Source organism: Microchirus variegatus, assembly GCF_963457635.1.
Source record: "Microchirus variegatus genome assembly, chromosome: 8".
Taxonomy (NCBI): Eukaryota; Metazoa; Chordata; class Actinopteri; order Pleuronectiformes; family Soleidae; genus Microchirus; species Microchirus variegatus.
In genome coordinates, this window is record NC_139809.1 from 19,395,611 (window position 1) to 19,413,938 (window position 18,328).

At 41.0% G+C, this 18,328-nt stretch overlaps 1 protein-coding gene across 1 annotated transcript; it reads right to left on the bottom strand.

Annotated features, from left to right (window-relative positions):
- Positions 1-1,660: 1,660 nt before the first annotated feature.
- LOC310930395 (arylsulfatase A-like) lies at positions 1,661-7,547 on the bottom strand. The gene is made up of 8 exons (XM_083893363.1): positions 7,300-7,547; positions 5,874-6,114; positions 5,575-5,793; positions 4,106-4,275; positions 3,821-3,945; positions 3,249-3,376; positions 3,067-3,169; positions 1,661-2,029 (listed from the first exon to the last, which is right to left on the bottom strand). Exons 1-8 carry the CDS (start codon positions 7,524-7,526, stop codon positions 1,734-1,736), a joined length of 1,509 nt encoding a protein of 502 aa, XP_083749489.1. The 5' UTR covers positions 7,527-7,547; the 3' UTR covers positions 1,661-1,733.
- Between the last annotated feature and the right edge of the window lie 10,781 nt (positions 7,548-18,328).

Consider the following 18,328-nt stretch of genomic DNA (forward strand, 5'->3'; position numbering starts at 1 on the left):
ATGGAGAAAATGATGGAGTAGGTTTTTCCACACACTTGTGTAGAGGTGTCCAATTTTATCGAGTTAAATTCCTGGGGCCCATCTTGTGCCATTCAATCTATAAACACTGGAAAGTTCAGAGGCAGATTGTGTCGAGTGCACTCGACACTGGCTCTGGCCGTCCAGAGCAGGCGAGGTCAGAGACTGTTAAAAGGCTTCCAAAAGGTTTCCAAAAGGTTCTTCACTAGTGGGCGCCATTGGATCACATTTTCCCCGTACATTCTTTAATGTATTGCTTCAGTCATTGAGGCAGATTTAGTTTCACAGACATCTCTTGTCAACCTAAATTTACACTCTATATTGCACACGATATAATGACCAAGAATATAATAAATTAAGTTGTACTCTTTCTGACATTTGCAGTGTATGCAGTTTCCTTACTCCTTGCTGCATAAACAGCTCTGTCTATAAGTGCAATTGTGAAAAAAAAACCATCCAAACTGCACATTTATCACCATGTAATTTCAATGACTGATAAAGGAGGTTACAGTTGAAGGAGAACCACATCATTCAGAACTGTATAACTGCTTAAATTCAGATATATAATTAACTAATCACCAGTCAGTAACTCACTGAGGGAGAAAATCCACACAGAAACAGCCTCCGAGGATGAACTAGTCTCATGCTGCCACCGACATTTAAACACAAACCTTTTGACTATATTAGAGTAACAAGATTCCTCAGATTCCTGTGTACGTAAAGCAAAACCAAATGGAACAGACACATCCTATTATGTATCTTTAAAAACATGGACTTGTTAAAGTGTTAATCTGTATTCTTATCATTACTGTTCACATTGATTGAAAAAGGATAGAAAGGATTTTCACACATAAAGTCTACAAAGAACTAACCAATGAAACAATTTGATTAAGAATATAAAGTGCATTGTTAATGATTAGCTATAAATACACTGGCCTATGGGGAAAGGTTATGATCTGGGTTGCTTCGGTTGGTCGACTTTATGTGCCCAAACAGATTAGTATATTAATTGGTTTATATGGTATATTTAGGTACTCAGCTGACCAGTTTTTTTGTCATTATTCCAACATGACAATGAAAGGATTAATCAGGCTCAATTATGTTGACGAACAGTTCAGAAAGCATGAGTCATCATTGTTACTAATAGTCTGTATTGAAACCCCAGAATCTATAGGACGTGCTGGAGAATTGGTCCACCTCCATCAACAATGTCATCTGTATTTATATAGCACTTTTCTAGTCTTAATGACTACTGACACCTGCTTTACACTAGTTTTTGCTATTAACCCAATCACACCCATTCACACTCACTCTCCATGTGCAGCACTTTGTTACGCCTCTTTCATTCACTCACTGTCACGAGCATCAGGGGGTTAAGTGTCTTGCCCAGGGACACATCAGCATGATAAGAGGAACCCTTGACCTTCCAGGTAAAAGACGACTCACTCTACCACTGACCCACTGTTGCCCACAACACAAGACTTACTGCATCGGGAACTGCAGATTAATGTTGTGTTGAGACCTTACATTATCAAAAGATAAAGGCAGTGCAACACAAATTCAAGTGGTGTATAAAAAATGTTGGCCAGAGAGTGTATAATCAAATAAAAATCTCCAACTCCTCATTGAGAAAAAGATTAGTAGCTATTTTACTGTTCAGTATGAATCGCCCTGAAAGTTTAAGGGTGTAAGAGTTGATGACATAAGAAGTGCCATCAGCACTGGCAGCAGCTGGGCTTGGGTGTACACTGAGGATTGCAGCATGGCTCCAGAGTGGAATCTTTTCCTTTCAACATCTGGCTCACGCCAAACACCATGGAGGCCTCAAACTGCTGCTTTATTTTCTTGATCCTCTCCAGCACGGCTGGAAGGTCTGGTCTTCCCCGCAGAGGGAGTGGGTAGTTCTCAGAGGGGTCAGCCTCCAGGTCGAAGAGCAGAGGAGGGTCGTGTGCCTTGAGAAGTGCTGATGCTGGGCAGTCTTGGTCTGGCGTGGTACTGCTCTTGATGCTACCTGTTCAAGAAAAACAAATCAAAACCACCTCAGTTCTGATCGTGTGATAGGGCTGAGCAATAAAATGATGCCCCATGTAAGTGCTACATTAATACAGTAATGCTTACTGCTAGAGGCCACTGGCAGGAGTGGCTAGTGTTGTTATGTCTGACACTGTTGGGTGACCACCAGCAACAGAGAGAGAACGTGTAAACACGCCAATCTGAAAAAACTGATCCGATATGGCCCATTCGGAAACACATTTCTGAACGAGAGGGCTGGTATATGACGATCATCATTCAGATCTGTGTTCATATAAATATATCCATACGATCATGACTTCCTGGTTACTGCTGTATTTTCAAGTCACAGGCACGGAAGAGGAAGAAAATAAGACGGATAGTGGACAGTGGGGGGACGAGTAGACACATGCAATTTGTTTTCTACAGACTCCTGGTGAATTAGTCAACACTGTGCATGTCAAAACAGTCCATTCTTACTGAACACTTGATGCATGTGTATGCATGCCATAATCGGATCATTTCATTTTGTGTCCATGTAAATGATGGCGCTGTAAATTGCACCTGTAAACATAACTTCTGTCATCAGAAGTCATGTGCTCTTTACCACATGTAGCTTTGTTCCCCACCACTCTGCAGCGTCATGAAGACTCTGATGTTTGTTTTCACCACTGATGAGCTGAGCTAACTGAGGATGTTTACAAAGACAATAAAACTTGAAATTTAATATCAGAATTGGTAATTATCATGTTATAATGTTGACATTTGCCCTGCCTCACATTTTCCATTTTTATTATAAAGCTATTACTTGCTATTTACTATAGCAATAAGGTGGTATTAATATTACATTCCCACACTACCATATTGTTACTCTACGTTAATGTAAAGTGTTGATACTGTGTGTAATACTGAGCCTGTTGGTTAGGGTTAGTTTAGTAACGTGAAGAAGCTCAATATTTGAATGAATATCACTCACACACTGCTGTGTGATGATGTTTGATCTATACGTTTCCACAGTGTCCATAAAACCTTATTTACCTTGTGTATAGAAGTGAGCCTTGTACTTCTCCAGCCTGAGAGCAAACAGACCGTACTTGTCTGTGGGATCTGTGGGGTAAAACATCATCGTCTCCCTTTTACTCTGCAAAAAAAGGATTAAAAGATCTTAGTCTTCACAATATTCCAGCATCTGCTGAGTGAGACGTATATGATGCCTCTACCTTCGCCTGGTTGACAAGGAGTTCAGTCATATCGACCCCATCCAGCATCACCTTGGGCAGTTTGGCTCCTGCCAGCGTAGCGAAGGTGGGGAGGATATCTAGAGTACTAGCCATCTCATGTGTCACACCTACAGTAAAGACATGGATGACAGAAAAACATGAGGATAAGTCCATTCATTTCACTGTGGTATTTCAGTGCCATAGTCTAGTTAAGAGACACGTGCAGCATTAAAAGATTAAATTCCCTCAACTTTCATAAAACATCAAATAAACCCTTTGTTTTGTGTAGAAAATAATGTGTGTCACATCAGCCACCTGAGAGACTCCTTATGACTAACTTTGGGTCAGGAAAGGTTGTGATTGATTGAAATGTCTGGTTTACCTATTCAGATATTTATTCAACAATTAAAGGGTTGCAAAATAGAAGCAAAAATAGTCAAAATGTTATATCATGTACAAATGTGCTCTTGTCACATTCTTACTTTGTGAATTGGTTCATGACATTTTGTCATTTTTAAAAAGTGGGTCCCTAAACAAAAAGTTAGGGAAATACTGCACGATAGTGTCCTAACCTGGCCTGATGGTGCCGGGCCAGTAAGCGATGGCTGGCTCTCTCATGCCTCCATCATATGTGGTGGATTTACCACATTTCAAAGGGCCAGCGTTACCACCACGAGACATACGCATCAGCTCAGGTCTACAGAGACGAAAATAACACAGAAATTGGTAGAAAGACAATAGTTTTCTGTATCACAAGAAAGCCACTAAGGGCAAAGATAACATGCACCTTGACCCTCAAGTTGTGGCGGGCAGATGTACACAGAAAGTATGAAGATGAATACAAATAGCAAACCTACCCATTGTCTGCTGTAAAGAAAATCAATGTGTTGTTGATCACTCCTGTCTTCTCAAGAGTTATCAGTAGGTTTCCTATAGTGTTGTCTAACTCTAACAGAGAATCTCCAAATGGGCCCCTTAGAGTCTTCCCAGCTGCCCCTTCACCTGCATACTGGGGGTAGTGAGTGTGCTGGAGGAGGAAACACAAGAAGCAATTACTGTACTTTCTGCTCTCTCACCACCACAGGCTGTGCAACAGTCTTCCAGTTTGCAAGTTGAAACATCCTAAGGATGACTCCAATGGAAAGATGAACTGAATTCTGAAGTCTGTGGGAAACTGAGCTTCTACCTCTCACTTGAGTTAAAGCAGAACTATGCAGGATCCCCCCCCAAATTTAACAGCTTCCATCCATCCATCCATCATATACCACTTTATCCTCCACCAGAGGGTCGCGGGGGGTGCTGTGCCCATCTCAGCTGACATAGGGCAAAAGGCAGGGTACACCCTGGAATTTCGCAAGTTCATCACAGGGCCACATATAGAGACAAATAACCATTCACTCACACTCTCACGCCTAAAAAAAAAAAAACCATGCACACAGGGAGAACATGCAAACTCCATTGTCATTGTGGTTAAATGTCTTGAGATGGCAGAGCCTTGGCAAAACCTCAACATGGCACTGGTCAAATTGCCAAACTTGAAGTTTGAAAATGGGAGTTCATATAACTACAACTTGCTCACTTAACTCATTTATCATGATTAAACAGCAACAAGGCCAGAAACATTGTGGATTTCCTTGCCTTGAAAATCTCTCTTGGATTTACATGGGTGAAAGCCCTGATCTTTTACTAAGTGTTATTTATTATTACCTTCGCCAAGGAGGTTATGTTTTCGCCGGAGTTTGTTTGTTAGTCTGTCTGTCTGTCTGTTAGGAAACTAACTCGAAAGATCATGGATGGATTTGGATGACATTTTCATGAAATGTCTGCAATGGAACAAGTGAACAAGTGATTACATTTTGGGCGTGAGCCATAGACGCTATCACTGGTTACAACACTGGCTGTCTGGCTGTCTCAGGGTGTATTTTGTAGGCACCGAGCTGCCTTGGTGGAGGTCTGCTCTCTCTGAGTGCTTTTCTAGTTTTTGGTGTGCAGGTGTTGTCTTTGAAGGTTCTCGGTCGTCCATTGTCATTTTCTGTGGTTAGCTGTAGGCGACTGGAATTCCTTTGCTCGTTTAGTTGAAGACGTTTCACCTCTCTTCCAATAAGAAAGGAAGAGAGGTGAAACGTCTCTTTCTTAAGTTATCAGTCATAATATCATAAGTTATCAGTTCTGACTAACTGGTGGAAAAAACTAATATTGAGCCTCTGAGGCTGAAAACTGCCAATATTGAACAATGCAGATTGGTCACCCCTCTGATCCAGTTTCAGGTTGTTATCAGGGTGTGAAAGAGGGTTGCTATGGTTACTGGTGAGTATTTGTTGCTTACATGGGAGGGATAGTAGAGGAAGAAAGGTTGTTCATTCTTGACTGATGTTGAGATGAAATTGGTTGCAAAGTCACTGTAAGCCTTTTCCAGGTCCAGGAAGTTGACTGGTTGCTGCTTGATGACGTCATTGTGCATAAGCGGAACTGTTACACAACCATTATCACACACTCCGAAACACTTCACGTCTGGAGGGAAACAAGTCAGGTTCCAGCAGGGGCCCTGAGGATAGAACAGGGACAAAGACTATTTTGTTATGGAACATTACATTTCAAAGATCGATACATTTCAACCACACTAACCATGTCATGAGAGTAGGGGATGCCCAGGAACTGGTCAAACCCCTGCTTGGTTGGGAGAAACGTCCCATTTTTTCCTAATCCCAGGTGCCACTTCCCTATGGCAGCAGTGGCAAAGCCCAGAGGTTTCAAGACTTCAGCGATGGTGGTCTCATTCAGGGGAAGACCACCCACAGAGCCTGGGTACAACACTCCTGGATAGATGCCCGAGCGAGTCTGATAGCGTCCCGTCAACAATGACGCCCTGACAAGCCAAAGTTACCAAAAACAAAAATGGAGGGGCTGACTGACATATCTGTCAGATTCAAACCATTGTCTATCAGCTCACTTGCTGGGGCCCATTTCAGCTGATATAGGGCAAAAGGCGGTGTACAGAACAGAGAAGTAATTATGGTGGAATCTGACCTGATGATCTGAATCAGGTGAAAATAAAAAGCCTGCAAGCTTAAGTGTAACTGTGGTATTCTCAACGTTCACAGAGAGCTCAGGTTACTTCCTGGTGTTATGCTGCGTTCCAGAACCCATCCAAACAAATGGGATGTGGGACTTATCCTACCTGGATTGTACTAGCTCCTACTTGTCTGATGTTAGAAAACATGGACGATTGCGGCGCTTTAGATTTATGTTTGAAGAGGCATTTTGACTGTCAGCAATTCAGTCTACTTACATACACAAGCGAGCCGTATATGTAAAAGCCATACATATAACGTCATGAGTATACTTTTACCGTAGCCCTACATATCTTCATGCTAACAGATAACAACGACGACATCATTTAACGCCATAACATGAAAAACAAGTTGTGATAAAATGGCTGTGTTTAAAACAACTCTACACACAGAAAAGTAAAGTTTATAGCCTGTTCATGGACTCCATGGGCGCCGCCATTATTCTCCGATGTCATTTTGGTGCAGTCGGGGTAGGTCGATCAGGCCCGACTTCGTGAGTAGGAGGTCCCACTTCGGCAGGCATTCCAGTGCACTTTTTCTCGTTGTAGGTAAGTCCCACGTCCAACTGGTTTGGATGGGCTCTGGAACGCAGCATTAGTACGCAGCACTGCATACCAGAATGTTGTTTTCATGTTCTCTGTATTGTATTCTTAAAAGTGTTGACATTTCCTCTTTGTTTTACAAAACCCCTGCTTTATGTAAGCCTATAATTAAGAAGTGGAAAATAATATAAAAACATTGTTTGTGTATGCGTGTCCTTGTGTGGATCAAAAGACAAGGAGTCAAGATATTTTGAGAAAGTGAGGACTGGTTTTAAGGTCAGGGTTAGAATGAGGTCTCTGTGTTTGCTTTAGGGTTGGGGTTAGGCATTTAGTTATGATAGTTAAGAGGTGAAGACATGTTGAGATATATATATATATATAATATATATATATATATATATATATGTATGTGTGTGTGTGTGTAAGAGAGAGAGTTACCTTGAAGGGCTGCAGGCAGGACTGGTGCAGTAGAAGTCTGTAAAGCGGAGTCCTCCCGCAGCCAGTCGGTCCAGGTTCGGGGTCAGTGAAGTCGGGTGTCCATAACAACCCAAATCCCCGAAGCCTAAATCATCTGCGAACAACAGGACGAAGTTGGGCGGTGAAGCCGCGCCACTGAAACAGAGACAGAAGCCGACGAAGAGCAGGAAGCAGCAGGTGTAATTCATTCTGCTGTCATTCACATCTGAACACGGAGAGTTCAGAGGAGCCGCCGCACATCAACCACAACAAAGCGTCACGTGCATAAACGCGGAAACCGTCGCATAACGATGACGTACCAGGAAATGTAGTCTCTGTTCTCCTTTACCTATATCCGCAATGTTTGTAAACAACCAAGAGCCCGTCCATGTATTTACCCCATGTAAAATTATTTTTTATGGAATTTGACTAAAGTTATATTATTTGTCAAGCAAGTAAACACTAACTTCTTTCCCAGGTGAAAATACACATAGTGAGAGGATTAAAAGTGCAGTAATAGCAGAAACACTTATGGTGAGGAAATTTAAAGGGAAACTGTGTAGTATTTATGGGTTTATATAAACCAAAATCCACTTTTTTATACATATTATGTGCTCCTGCATTGTCTAGTCGCTGTATAATAGTTTTTGTTACATTTTCGTAGTGTTTCAAAAAGTAATGTAAAATAACATGGTCGCGGGCTGCTGTTGCATTGCCACTGTTAGCAGCGAGACGCCATGTTTCTACCGGAGCCTGTAAGGACAAACGCGAGAGAACAAATCAAGCGTCTCTTTACTTGTAGCGGAAGTCCCGCCTCCACTCTCTCGTTCGTCTGCTATGGCCGCGGTAGCTCGCCCTCTCCCTCGCCTCACGAACCTCATCAGCTGACATGGAGAAAGACAACGAGGACGACATTTGACCAGCTGCGGACACCGTAGCGCTCAGGGAAGGGAGGGGGTGAGCAGAGCAGCAGTTCTTTGTTGTAAATTTCAGCCTTTCCTCTAGATGGCACTATAAACTACTTACTTCACCTTTAAGCAACGTGATAGCAAAAACAAAAAAAACAACAAAGGCCTTCTATAAGGATTTTTTTTATTTTTTTTTTAAATGTACACCTTGTAAAACGTACTCTTCTTTATTGCAAAAAGGACAAGGGCACATCAATTTCAAATAAGTTGTTTTTAATTCAAGGAAAACCTTTACAAATCAAAGTGCAGTAACAAAGTGCAACATGTTGACATGTATGGGGTGCCGAATGTAAAAATTCAGTCACACTTTTCTAGCTGATATATTTTGAATTTTTACCTCACTTTCCTCACATTTAGCTAATTTTCTTCACATTTGAGGTACACATTAAATGGTGAATCTAACTGGCAAATCTAAATTTAAATGCTAAATCTTTATCTAAATCTAAATGTTAAAATGAGCTAAATGTGAGAAAAGTGAGGTAAAAAAATCAAAATATATCAGCTAGAAAAGTGTGACTGACTTTTTACATTCGGCACCCCATAGACATGTGACATGTGACACATGTATGGAGGAACCATGTGTAATTTTGTTGTATCAGTATCACTGTACATATCAGAGGACCTCCAGCTTGTTCTTCTTCCCGTAACCACAGAAGACGGGACGCAGAGAAATGTTTCTTTGAAATTTAAAAAGTAGGAAACTACATTACTTAAACAATATATTTGAGTCACTTATGGATGACCCAGAGCTTTCTAATGCTTAACACAGAAAAAACATAGTCATAGTCTGAGGGCCAAAACACATAAGAGCACCATTCTCAAACCAAGCTATAAACCTAGGCAGTAACACCCCAGTCCCCTGCAGTACAGTAAGGAACCTGTGGGTCCTATTTGACCAGGATTTATCGCTCGACGAACACATTAATCAAATACGATAGAACAGCCTTCTACCACCTTTGCAACATTAAGAATAATTAGAAATATTATATTGCGACAAGACTCTGAGAAACTAATCCACGCCTTTATAACCTCTAGGCTGGATTACTTTAACTCCTTAATGTCAGGATGTCCTAGTAAGTCCCTGAGAAGCCTTCAACTGGCGCAGTGATCATATAACTCCCATCTTGGCTTCTCTGCACTGGCTCCCAGTAAAAAGTAGAATAGATTTTAAAATACTTCTACTCGGATACAAGGCCCTAAATAATCAAGCCCCTTCTTATATTTGTGATTGAATCACTTTATATCCACCTAATAGACCGCTACACAATTTATACCTCTTTTCCCTGTTATAAGGCTTTTTTCCCTGGTAGTTTTTCCTTACCCTGGTCGAGGGTCTAAGGAAGGAGGATGTTACCAACCCTGTGATGTCCCGTTAGACAAACTATGTTTTGTAAACGTTGGGCTATACAAATAAAGATTGATTGATTGATTGATTGATTGACTTATAAATGATAATTTACTGTTACTGTTATTGTTTTGAGTCAATCACATGACAGGTGCTCATAAGAACTCTAACACAAACACTTACATGTATAGATATGAACAAGGGTATGTCTTGTGACCTTCTCCTTTGTGTTGACGGTCCAGCTTGTCCTGCATGTCTGATGTTTAATTTTATCATTTGATTAAACTTAGTAGTGTTTGAGCCTGCAGCTGAGGATCTGTCCTCGATGGTGACCTTGACGTCAGCTGCTGATTTGACCTGGCAAATGGTCATTTGCACAAACAACAGGGGGAATAAATCAGTGGTGCAGTGCAGCACAAGTCACCGGTTTCAGGAGAAGTGGACATCACAGCTGATTTTGCAATCCACAGTGAAAGAACTGAGCCTGTTTATTTATTCTCAGAGTCGTGCTTCATCCGAGTGGACAGGGAGAAGGAAACCGGAAGGTGCTGTATGCATTTAAATAAGCTGGCATAGTGTTTTCATAAGAGGGAGACAGGTTTAAAATGAGGACATGGATACATGCAAATCAAACCAAAACACAAGTTTGACTTTCATCACTTTCCTCAGGTGATTTAGATAGATACAGATATTTCATTTTAAAAAGACACCTAAAACAGATTCAATGATGAGTGCAAGGCCTTTTATTGCAATTCATTGATAGCCTTTTTTGGTCTTGATGAATTATGTATCATATCGCATTTGCCTACACATGTGTATGTGTACTTGTATTTGTTACCTCTGTGGGAACTCTTTTGGTATAAACAGACATTTTTCAGGACCAGTAGTCTGGTCTGATGAGGTAAAACATTTTCGAGGAGCTGGCTGTATAGTGTGTGTATATACATACATATATATGCATATATACTGTATGTCAGTGTGTGTGTGCATGTGTGTGTGTATGCATTTGTGTGCTGTCCAGCACTGCTGATTAGCCTGAGGGAAACATTTGGCTGATAGATAATTTTGATTTACTATTCTCTTTTACATCTCTCTACAGTGCTGACCTACATTCAGCGGTGTGTGTGTGTGTGTGTGTGTGTGTGTGTGTGTGTGTGAAGGAAACAGAGGCTCCACAAATATTAATGCAATTTTATCAGCACTTTCTTTCTTTCTTGCCCCCTCCTTGGACTTGATATTTTCTTTTTCTTAAAGACATTTTCTTGTCACCTAAGACACTTCAGTTCTACAGAAGTGCGTTTTGTCATTGTGTGTTAGAACCCTGAGCTCAGGAAGCTCCAGAGTCTGGACACTGACAGTCCTCCTTTCCTCCTTTCCGTCCCTTATGAGATTAAAATCCACAAAGACCAAAAAATGTTTCCATGCCAAATGTTGAATTAGTCAGGCTTGATGTAGTTTGTAGTTTGAATTCCTAGATGCAGCCTTCATTAGTAGAAAAACAACTTAATTTATGATTATGACCGTGGGTTTGGCCCCTAATGAGTCACAAGGGTGTTTACTGGACAGCCTATCTAACAGGATGAGGAGACCTGCTGTGGATAAATGACCATCTGCAGGTTGCCTCGGGCACAGAATGTCATTGGGCCACTGCTAGAATGCTGCTAATGTAATTAGCAGGGTTACATGCAATAACATTTTCATTAGAGTCATTACAACATATTGCAACCCTGAACTGTCAGTGAGCACTGGAAGTGTGGTATGATTGAAGAACTGACAGCTGACTCACACTGAGACTTTTCTCAATCACTTAGAATAGAGCAGAGTTGAGCGTAAACTGATCTGCCGATGGTAGCTAAGTGGTAGAGCAAGTCGTCTATTCAACTGGACGGTTGTGGGTTCAATTCCCAGTTCTGCTACTCTACAAGTCTATAACATGTCCTTTGGCAAGACACTTAAGCCCATGTTGTTCGTGATGGCTGCGTTAGAATGGGTATGAAAGATGTGTGATAGAAAATTGTAGAAATGCTGTAGTTGAGAAATGCTCAACTTCCCAAGTATCAGCCAATCAACGGGCCCCAAAATGAGCTCTCTGATAAGGTTGTTTTCTCCCTGTTGCCAACGTGTTTTGTTGGAAAAAGTGCACCCAGCAGTGGCGGACATGGTGAACATCACATCACCATCACTTTAACAACATTAGCAACTCTTGTGACATAGTTAGCCATGACCAGACTCTGCTCTGCTAAAACTCCAGCACCAAGCACCAGATCATATGTTTAGACCTTAAATATGTTCTGTGTGTCTGTAAACTGAGAAACAGCTGTTACAAGCTGCTCACATTAGTGAAATGCACCCGAGCAAGCACACTCTGCAGCATGCATTCTGGATATTGTCACTTTTGATTGATCAGTCAAAGGCAGATTTCTGATATTTTTCCGTTGACAGAAAAGAAAAAAAATCATCCATCATCTGTGTATATGTGTTCTTGTATTTAGGAACAGTTTTCCTAACAAATAGTGAGGCAGAACTAATTTCTGAGGAACTGGTTGAGTTTGAGCACTCTTGCCTTTGCAGGAAGAAGACCCGGGTTCCTGGGTTCGAGCCCCGTTTGGAACAACTTCGGAACAAGGGCCTTTCTGCAAGGAGTTTGCATGTTCTCCCCGTGTGTGCATGGATTTTCCCCGGGTTCTTCCCACCACAGTCCAAAAACATGCGATGTGTACCCCGCCTATCGCCCAATGTCAGCTGAGATAGGCACAGCACCCCCCGCGACCCTCTGGTGGAGGATAAAGCGGTAGATAATGGATGGATGGATGGTTGAGTTTGGGGCTAACATTTGAATTGTGGTTAAGGTTAGACACTCATTGGTTGTGGTAAAGGAACAAGGCCTTGGGTAAGCTGTCGAAATGAACGGAAGTTAAAATGGAATACGAGATGTTTTTTCTGTGTTTGTGTTCTTGTATGGGTATTTTTGTGAGGACCAAAACAATTATGAACATAGGGAGTGATATTCTGTCTTTAACTTCAACGTGTTCTTTTTTCTTTTTTCTTTTTGTGTGTGTGTAAATGAGCTTTGAATGCTCATCAAGACTAGAAATGCGCCATGTAAAAATTAACCATTTACTTGTATTTGTTACCTCTTTAGGACGTGCAGAAACACTGACATTGTTAGGTCCAGTAGTCCTCATGGAGAAGAAATGCAGGACCTCATGAGGCAGAGCCTAATTTCTAGGGAATTTCTAGTCAACTTTAGACTTGAATTCAGGGCTAATTATTAACTGGTTATGGTTAAAGTTAGGGATAATGCTTTGTTTAGAGTGTCAAAACCAATTGAATTCAATGCACCGTCCTAGGAAGAATAGCTGCACAAACCTGTGTTAGTGTGTGCAAATCATCAACATCTGCTCCCCCAGCTAATGTTGAGGGTGTGTGTTCATCTGTGTGCACTTTACAAATATGTGCATATGTAAGGTAATGTGTTTGCTTCAGGCAGATGGAAGTGTCGAACAAAACAGGCCTGCAGAGCTGATGAATAAAACGATTCCCACCTTCTACTTCCATCCCCTGGACAGAAACAAGGAGAGAGAAAAACTATGCTCACACCTGAGGCCATGCAGCCTCCATCCTCACCTCTTCATCCTACTCTTCTACACGTCTCTGCCTCTTATGAATAAGAAATGCTCACATGTTTATCTTGCCTCAGAAATAGCAGGTAAACACTAGTATGTTAGACAACAGTAAACAAGCCCCGACAGGCCATTTGTATTCATGTCTTCCTCTTGCTGTTTGTCCACACAATATTAACAAGCAGAAACTGTGAGTTAAACAGACGTTTAATGCTGTTATGTTTCAGGACCACTCTTCTGTTAAAAAGCTTCCAAAATGCATTTAATGTTTTTTTCACTAGTGGGCGCCATTGGATCACATTTCCCCTCCTTGTAGGTCTTTCTTCAGTGTCTGAGGGAGATTTAGTTTCACAAACAATCTCACAATATCTAAACCAGAATTTACACTCTACATGCCACACAATTTAATGAGCAAGAATATGAATCTGATATTGCTGAATTGCAGTTTAGCTTTCTGACGTATTATGCTGGTCTTGGTCGTGTTTTCATGCGGTTTCCTCACTCCCGCATAAACATAATCTGTCTATAACTGCTATTTCCTATTGTGAAAATAACATTCTGCATTGTATTGACCTAATTTAGTAATAGGAATTACAGAATTACAAGCACTGGCCACATTATACACATGCATGTACAACTGCATGTAAATGCAGATATCTAATTAGCCAATCATTAGCAACTCAACGTACTGAGGCACATGTAGACATGGTCAAGACGACCTGCTAAAGTTCAACTTAAGCATCACAGTGGGGAAGAAATGTGATTTTCTACAGTCATTGCGAACATGAGGCAGGTGGACTACAGCAGGTGTCATATGTACCTAATGAATTGGCAGGTGAGTGCAAAAAGTACAGATATGTCATGGATATTTGCTGTTTGGAAGAGGGGGGTTTATTAGAATAAAATGGTATAAAACAATAACAATAACAAAATATTGATACTAATGATGAAAATAAAAATAGTGAACTTGAGGTTTCAGCAAACCAGTGGGTGCCAATATGATGCAGGGGTACATTTTATGTGATTGAAAATCACTTTACAATCCTTCATTCAGCGCTGCCGTGACAGCAGAACATTCGTACATATTTGAAGTTGCTTCTCAGAAAAGATACCGTAATGAAAAAGTCTATATTGAAAAACTTGATTAATGTCCTGTGGTTTTCATACAGACAAAGTGCACATCATTAAGATAAATATCACACCGTCGTCAGTGCAGTCGGAAAATAACTAAAACGTTTTTGTTTTTTTTCATTTAGCTTTGATTGCAAGCTTAAATTCTGTGAAGACAGCCACAGTTATTCGCTTGAAGCTGTTGTGTGAGCATCAGTCTCCTGTATGACTGGGGATCAACTAGTCCTTTTGATGATGAAAAGTCATTGTTATTCTGGCTTGTTAGCTGAGGGAGCTGTTATAGAAACACAACCTGGCAGATAAACAGAGCTTCACTGGCACAACGCAGGCATCGGAACAGAGCACGGAATTATGCAATGAAATCTAACAGGCCTCTGTGGAGTAACATGAGCTGAAGAACTCATAAATGTTTGAGTACCTGTCGGGGTAATGTGCACTTTTGTCGACATGCTCGGCTCATACATGGGTGCTCTCATTTTACTGAATGTAGAGCCAAAGTTCTCCACAACAGCAAATTAATGAAGTGACATTACATTCAGGATGAGTGCTGTCTTTTTCTTACATGGTTTCTGTGCTTAAGTAGATTTTACATCTTTTTTTTTGAAAGACGTTTTACTTCTACTCACTACATTTGAACATGAATACCTGTGCTTTCTACACCTTTATGTGTAAAGCACATTTATATATTTATTTATTTATTGGGGGGTCTGTGTGAGCAGCTCCTCTTTCACTCAGTGTATCCTGCAAACTGTAAATATACATGAACATGAAGAAGCTGTAGCCACTTTGAACCTCAGTGTTCTCAAAACATCGAGAAAAAAAACAGGAAACACAGGTAAGAGGAAGAAAATGTACAAAATATTCAAAAAAGAGACAACTGAATAATGCATTATCTATCCATGGCTATATTTAATATTTATATGTATATTCTATTCTGCCTGATATTTAGTCAACTTTATTGTCAATTTCTAAAACACATAGGGAATATACACACTAAATAAGCTAAAATTTAATAAACTTAAGAAATATATATATAACAAAAAAATGTTGGAAAAAAATAGACAGCATGTACAGTCATATTTTTGCAGTGTCCAATGATATTTTCCCCTGTCAGAACCATGTTGGTTGTTCGTTCAATCACTCATATGCTGACTTTTTTTTTACTTTTGTACTTTTTACAGCCTGTACTCTCTTACTTTTACTTGAGTAAAGAATTTGAATGAGTGCTTTTATTTTTTTAAAGAGCGTTTTAAGTATTAATTATCAGCATTTAGAATTACACAGTACATTATATGTAGCATCATTTATTTGTGACCTTGGGCTACTGTACAAAACCTGGTGGTCCAAAATGTCAACCTCTGTGGAGCTGACACAGCTTCTGATATCAATATAAAAGGCTCATCCTGGGCTAATATTTTTACACGTATAATTATTCTGTCTTAATTTCAACTTGGTCTTCCACATTGGACCTTTAAGTAAAGACTGCAAGTATTTTTGTCACCTCAACGTTGCTTCCCAAACACACAGTGACAGTCAGTCATAAACTGCCCCTGCAACACTGGGTCATGATCCACTTCCCTGCTTTTTTATGATGGACAGCTTGTCATAAGCATGACCTGGCCTGGCGACCATTTCCTCCACAACTGCCTGGTGATATCATTTTTGTAAAAAGGGCAAAGAGTGGCCCTCAAACCCTCTGCCGTCGTCCAACTGTACCCTCCGGCTGTCGTCTGCTGCCACACGGCACATCTACTTCCACACATCACCTCTGCTCTCGTCACACACAAGGATGAGCCTGAGAGATACACACACACACACACACACACACACACATGCACGATTCAGAGGGAAACATCGTGTAACCTCAAAATGTAGTTTTTTGCTGAGGATGAACCCTCTGCTTTGATGGTAAACAACTTTGAATTTATAATCTTCAGTCACTGGTATCTAATAATAAAAATCAGCCCCCACAAAGTAGATGGAAACTTCTTTTATTTTCATTTCATTTTGAATTTTGCATTGTCATCACTTGTAATTGGAACATACTATATATAGCGAGCCAATTATGCTGCACTGTAGCTGTCCCCGACCTTCTTGTCAATTTGACTTACTGTACAGAGGTTCCTTCTCCTGCAGTTATCATGTTACTGAAATGAACAACAGAGGAGATTTTATTAAATCACACATGTACAGTGATACAGTGACATGACTGAACACAAATTCAAACAGAACATACAGCATTTCACAGTCAGATATGTAAACAGTATTTTTATACTTTCATTAGCAACATCAGTGGTTTAGTACAGTCTGCAACCGTATCACTCTTAATGATTTTGGAGCCACAAACTGTAACGGATTCGAACCGCATGAGCAGACTTAATGATTATTTTCTCATTTGAGAGTTTATAGTGATCAGCATCACGAAGCACTGAGCAGTTCTGATACGGGCAAGAGGAGATGATGTTAAAAATAAATAAAGGAAAGGGAGGAAGCTCCAGATTTCGCGTATGTGAATGTCAGGATGCATGTATTATTTATGCATTTTATTTATTAATAATTATAATGATAATAGTAACATGTTTTTTTGTCATTGCTTCTGTTCATTCCTCTCACCTGTGTCGACTCCTTCCACCTCTGCACCTGAAGCTCATTCCCTTGTTTATTAGTCTGTATTTAAAGGTGATATATGTAAAAAATATGCACAACAGTGACCTTAAGTGGTTACCGCAATGTCAATGTTTTTTTTTTTGCATGGACCAACTTGATTGATAAGAAGAGCGGGTCACTGAAGGTGCCAAAGAGGGAGTTAGATGACCACCTGAAAACAACCCACAGAGATGGCCAAAGATTTGAACAGAGGGAGATACCACCAGACATGCCACCTATTCCTTGACCAGATTACCAAGTGGGCGACAGTCCCCCATGTGGAGCGAGGTCAAGGAAGCAGTGAGGAGAAGGCAAGGGCAGCTTCAGCTCCAGGACCAAAATGGAGTTCCATCAAGAAGTGGCTTGACTTTCCGCGTTGCCTCAGCAACATCGGCTTGTATGGTCTCTAGCCTCACAGAGGAGTTTAAGAGCACCAAAGTGAGGCTCCGTCCTCCAATGCCTAGGCACACAAACATCACCCCATTTGCAAGATCAGGACAACTCCCAGCAAAGCCATCTGCAAGAGTGGAAGCAACCCTCCTAGACACTGCCCGAGACTGGAGAATGCAGGTTGACTTAGACCAGAGACTCACCTTTCGGCCTGAGATCGTTACCAACCTCAGGCCGGACCTGGTCTTGTAGTCAACCTCTCAGAAGTCGCTTTCAGCTGGAACTAACTGTACCATGGGAAGCTGCAGTTGGTGAAGCGTATGAGCGTAAGCGATTGAAGTACTCCGAAGTGCCCAGGTGCTTCCAGTTGAGGTTGGGTGTAGAGGATTTGTCCACATCCACAACCAAGCTTCTTAAGGGAATGGGAGTGCAAGGACAGGCCTTCCGACAAGCCATCAAATCACTGTCAGATGCTGCAGAACGAAGAGAAAGGACCCCAACTGGGCTGAAAAATTATCATTGGGGGGTAAAAGCAGGGGGGGGGGGGCACACCTGGGACGCCAGGTGTAGCCATTGAGCCCTCTGGAGATGTTGTGGACCTTTCAGCGAAACACCTATGAAGGAGGGTGCCCACATGAAGACTCCTGTGTTTACCCCTTTACCCCCACCTCTACACCAAGTACTGCTTATCTTAAGGGATTGTACTCTCTAGTCATATAAGCTCAACTGCAGACCCTCATTGTTCAATTTTATTCAATGACACTGTACAGCAGCTTTCACACATTTGCTATTTTCACAAATCTTTTTTAGATTATTTACATGTCTAACATGACATCACATAAAATATCAGGTGCATTCATCTGTGTTCCAATTCCAATTCCTATCTTAACCCTCAAGCTCAACCCTTA